Here is a 5,312-nt window from a genome sequence, read left to right on the forward strand (position 1 = left end):
AAAAATGGGGGAAACTCAGAAAAATGGGGTTAAAATGGGGGAATTTGGGGGAAAAATGGGGGAAAATGGGGGGAAAATGGAAACGGTCAGCCAGATCCCTGGATGGGGGACAGACAGAAAATGGGGTGAAAATGGGGGAAATGGGGTGAAAATACAGAAAAATGGGAAATATGGGGGGAAATAGGGGGAAAATGGGGGAAATATGGGGCAAAAATGGGGGAAATTCAGAAAAAATGGGGGGAAAATGGAAACAGGCAGCCAGATCCCTGGATGGGGGACAGACAGAAAAAATGGGGTGAAAATACAGAAAAATGGTGTGAAAATGGGGAAATTGGGGGAAAATGGGGGAATAATGGGGGGAAATGGGGAATAATGGGGGGAAAATGGAAACGGGCAGCCAGATCCCTGGATGGGGACAGACAGAAAAATGGGGTGAAAATGGGGGAAATTACAGAAAAAATGGGGGAAATTCAGAAAAAATGGGAAATATGGGGGAAATTCAGAAAAATGGGGTGAAAATACAGAAAAATGGGGTGAAAATACAGAAAAATGGGGTGAAATACAGAAAAAATGGGAAATATGGGGGAACAGGGAATGGGGAACCAGCACGGCCCCGCTGGGAGCCAGCACCACCACGGCCGGGAGCTGCGACACCTGAAACGGGCGGCCAGAGCCCTGGGATTGGGGGAAATACAGAAAAATGGGGTGAAAATACAGAAAAATGGGAAATATGGGGAACAGGGAATGGGGAACCAGCACGGCCCCACTGGGAGCCAGCACCACCACGGCCGGGAGCTGAGACACCCGAAACGGGCGGCCAGAGCCCTGGGATTGGGGAAATACGGGAAAATGGGGTGAAAATACAGAAAAATGGGAAATATGGGGGAACAGGGATTGGGGAACCAGCACCACCACGGCCGGCAGCTGCGACAACCCCAAAATGGGCGGCCAGAGCCCTGGGATTGGGGAAATACGGGAAAAATGGGGTGAAAATACAGAAAAATGGGGTGAAAATACAGAAAAATGGGGGGAAAAATGGGGGAAAATGGGGGAGAAATGGGGGGGGAAATGGGGGAAAATGGGCAAAACATGGGGGAAATATGGGGGGCAAAAATGGGGTGAAAATACAGAAAAATGGGGGGAAAAATGGGGGAGAAATGGGGGAGAAATGGGGGAATATGGAAACAGTCAGCCAGATCCCTGGGATGGGAGGACAGACAGAAAAATGGGGTGAAAATGGGGGAAATTACAGAAAAAATGGGGGAAATTCAGAAAAAATGGGGGGAAATGGGGGGAAAATGGAATCGGGCAGCCAGATCCCTGGGGTGGGGAAATACAGGAAAATGGGGTGAAAATGGGGGAAAATGGGGTGAAAATACAGAAAAATGGGGTGAAAATACAGAAAAAATGGGAAATATGGGGGAACAGGGAATGGGGAGCCAGCACCACCACGGCCGGCAGCTGCGACACCCCGAAACGGGCGGCCAGAGCCCTGGGATTGGGGACAGACAGGAAATGGGGTGAAAATGGGGGAAAATGGGCAAAATATGGGGGGAAATACAGAAAAAAAGGGAAATGTGGGGGGAAAATGGGGGAGAAATGGGGGGGAAATGGGGGAAAATGGAAACGGTCAGCCATATCCCTGGGGTGGAGAAATACAGGAAAATGGGGTGAAAATACAGAAAAATGGGGTGAAAATGGGGGAAATATGGGGCAAAAATGGGGGGAAAAATGGGGGAAAAATGGGGGGAAAATGGGGGGGAAATGGAAACGGCCAGCCAGATCCCTGGGATGGGGGACAGACAGAAAATGGGGTGAAAATACAGAAAAATGGGGTGAAAATAGGGGAAATTCAGAAAAAATGGGGGGAAATGGGGGGAAAATGGAAACAGGCAGCCAGATCCCTGGGATGGGGAAATACAGGAAAAATGGGGTGAAAATGGGGGAAATTACAGAAAAAATGGGGGAAATTCAGAAAAAATGGGAAATATGGGGGAAATTCAGAAAAATGGGGTGAAAATACAGGAAAATGGGAAATATGGGGGAACAGGGAATGGGGAACCAGCACGGCCCTGCTGGGAGCCAGCACCACCACGGCCGGGAGCTGAGACACCCCGAAACGGGCGGCCAGAGCCCTGGGATTGGGGGAAATACAGAAAAATGGGGTGAAAATGGGGGAAAATGGGGTGAAAATGGGGGGAAATACAGAAAAAAAGGGAAATATGGGGGGAAAATGGGGTTAAAATGGGGGAAATATGGGGGAAAATGGAAACGGTCAGCCAGATCCCTGGGATGGGGGACAGACAGAAAATGGGGTGAAAATACAGAAAAATGTGGTGAAAATAGGGGAAATTCAGAAAAAATGGGGTGAAAATACAGAAAAATGGGAAATATGGGGGAAAATGGGGGGAAAATTGGGGGAAAATGGGGGGGATAATGGGGAAAAAGTGGCAAAGGGGTGAAGAGCTGTCCCCACCTGTGCTCACACTCACCTGTGCCCACCTTCCAAAGGTGTCCCCACCTGTCCCTCACCTACCAAAGGTGTCCCCACCTGTCCCCACCTGTCCCTTATCTACCAAAGGTGTCCCCACCTGTCCCTCACCTACCAAAGGTGTCCTCACCTGTCCCCACCTGTCCATCCTCACATGTTCCACCTCCCTCACCTGTCCCTCACCTGTCCCTCACCTGTCCCTTATCTACCAAAGGTGTCCCCACCTGTCCCCTCTGTCCCTCACCTGCCTCCCTGTAGGGCAGCGCCATCCAGGTGTGGGGCATGGCCCGCAGGTACTCGCAGTGCCCCTGTCCCACCTGTCCCACCCATCCTCACCTGTCCCAGGTGTCACCCCCTGTCCTTCACCTGTCCCAGGTGTCCCTCACCTGCCGAACGCAGCCTCCCTGTAGGGCAGCGCCATCCAGGTGCGGGGGGCATGGCCCTCAGGTACTCGCGGTGCTCCCGCACCTGTCCCAGGTGTCCCCTCTGTCCCTCACCTGCTGAACGCGGCCTCCCTGTAGGGCAGCGCCATCCAGGAGTGGGGCATGGCGGCCCTCAGGTACTCGCGGTGCTCCCGCTTGCTCCCATACCTGTCCCAGGTGCCCCTCACCTGTCCCAGGTGTCCCCACCTGTCCCCCCACTGTCCCTCACCTGCCAAAGGCAGCCTCCCTGTAGGGCAGCGCCATCCATGTTCGGGGCATGGCCCGCAGGTACTCACAGTGCTCCTGTCCCCCCTGTCCCTCACCTGTCCCAGGTGTCCCCTCTGTCCCTCACCTGCCGAACGCAGCCTCCCTGTAGGGCAGCGCCATCCATGTTCGGGGCATGGCCCTCAGGTACTCGCGGTGCTCCCGCTCGCTCCGCCCCTGGCCCAGATGTCCCCCGCTGTCCCCACCTGTCCCCCCCGTCCCTCACCTGCCGAACGCGGCCTCCTGGTAGGGCAGCGCCATCCAGGTGCAGGGCATGGCCCGCAGGTACTCGCGGTGCTCCCGCTCGCTCCCATACCTGTCCCCAGGTGTCCCTCACCTGCCGAACGCAGCCTCTCTGTAGGGCAGCGCCATCCATGTTCGGGGCATGGCCCGCAGGTACTCACAGTGCTCCTGTCCCCACCCACCAAAGGTGTCCCCCCCTGTCCCCACTGTCCCTCACCTGCCGAACGCGGCCTCCCGGTAGGGCAGCGCCATCCATGTTTGGGGCATGGCCCGCAGGTACTTGCGGTGCTCCTGTCCCCACCCACCAAAGGGGTCCCCACCCATCCTCACCTGTCCCCACCCACCAAAGCTGTCCGCACCTGTCCCCCCTGTCCCTCGCCTGCCGAACGCGGCGTCCCTGTAGGGCAGCGCCATCCAGGTGCGGGGCATGGCCCTCAGGTACTCGCGGTGCTCCTGTCCCCCCCTGTCCCTCCCATACCTGTCCCTCACCTGTCCCCTCTGTCCCTCACCTGCCGAAGGCAGCGTCCCTGTAGGGCAGCGCCATCCATGTTCGGGGCATGGCTCTCAGGTACTCGCGGTGCTCCCGCTCGCTCCCATACCTGTCCCCAGGTGTCCCCCCTGTCCCTCACCTGTCCCAGGTGTCCCTCACCTGCCGAACGCCGCCTCCCTGTAGGGCAGCGCCATCCAGGTGCGGGGCATGGCTCTCAGGTACTCGCGGTGCTCCTGTCCCCACCCACCAAAGGTGTCCCCACCTGTCCCAGGTGTCCTCCCCCCCGCTGTCCCTCACCTGCTGAAGGCGGCCTCCCTGTAGGGCAGTGCCATCCAGTTTCGGGGCATGGCCCGCAGGTACTCGCGGTGCTCCTGTCCCCACCCATCCCCACCTGTCCCCACCCACCAAAGGTGTCCCTCACCTGTCCCAGGTGTCCCCTCTGTCCCTCACCTGCCGAAGGCAGCGTCCCGGTAGGGCAGCGCCATCCAGGTTCGGGGCATGGCCTGCAGGTACTCACAGTGCTCCTGTCCCCACCCATCCCCATCCATCCCCCCCTGTCCCTCACCTGTCCCAGGTGTCAATCCCTGTCCCTCACCTGTCGAACGCGGCCTCCCTGTAGGGCAGCGCCATCCAGGTTCGGGGCATGGCTCTCAGGTACTCGCGGTGCTCCTGTCCCCACCCATCCCCACCTGTCCCCACCCACCAAAGGTGTCCCCCCCGTCTCAGGTGTCCCCTCTGTCCCTCACCTGCCGAACGCAGCGTCCCTGTAGGGCAGCGCCATCCAGGTTCGGGGCATGGCTCTCAGGTACTCGCGGTGCTCCCGCTCGCTCCGCTCCTGGCCCAGGTGTCCCCCCCGTCCCTCACCTGTCCCAGGTGTCCCTCACCTGCCGAACGCGGCCTCCCTGTAGGGCAGCGCCATCCATGTTCGGGGCATGGCCCGCAGGTACTCGCGGTGCTCCTGTCCCCCCCCGTCCCTCACCTGTCCCAGGTGTCCCCTCTCTGTCCCTCACCTGTCCCCTCTGTCCCTCACCTGCCGAACGCGGCGTCCCTGTAGGGCAGCGCCATCCATGTTCGGGGCATGGCCCTCAGGTACTCGCGGTGCCCCTGTCCCCACCTGTCCCAGGTGTCACCCCCTGTCCCTCACCTGTCCCCTCTGTCCCTCACCTGCCGAACGCAGCCTCCCTGTAGGGCAGTGCCATCCATGTTCGGGGCATGGCTCTCAGGTACTCGCGGTGCTCCTGTCCCCACTCATCCCTCACCTGTCCCAGGTGTCCCCTCTGTCCCTCACCTGCCGAACGCGGCCTCCCTGTAGGGCAGCGCCATCCATGTTCGGGGCATGGCCCTCAGGTACTCGCGGTGCTCCCGCTCGCTCCGCTCCTGGCCCAGGTAGACGAGGCGCAGC

The 5,312-nt window shown here is 58.9% G+C and overlaps 1 protein-coding gene across 1 annotated transcript in view; it reads right to left on the reverse strand.

Annotated features, from left to right (window-relative positions):
* LOC143696270 (nucleoredoxin-like protein 1) overlaps positions 1 to 4,104 on the reverse strand; it is a 9,651-nt gene extending 5,547 nt beyond the window's left edge. Inside the window, exon 1 of the mRNA XM_077192222.1 lies at positions 3,930 to 4,104. Coding sequence (XP_077048337.1) covers positions 3,930 to 3,979 — 50 coding nt within the window. The 5' untranslated portion in view covers positions 3,980 to 4,104. The remainder of the gene's footprint in view (positions 1 to 3,929) is intronic.
* Between the last annotated feature and the right edge of the window lie 1,208 nt (positions 4,105 to 5,312).

The sequence above is a fragment of the Agelaius phoeniceus genome, chromosome 32, assembly GCF_051311805.1.
Source record: "Agelaius phoeniceus isolate bAgePho1 chromosome 32, bAgePho1.hap1, whole genome shotgun sequence".
Taxonomy (NCBI): domain Eukaryota; kingdom Metazoa; phylum Chordata; class Aves; order Passeriformes; family Icteridae; genus Agelaius; species Agelaius phoeniceus.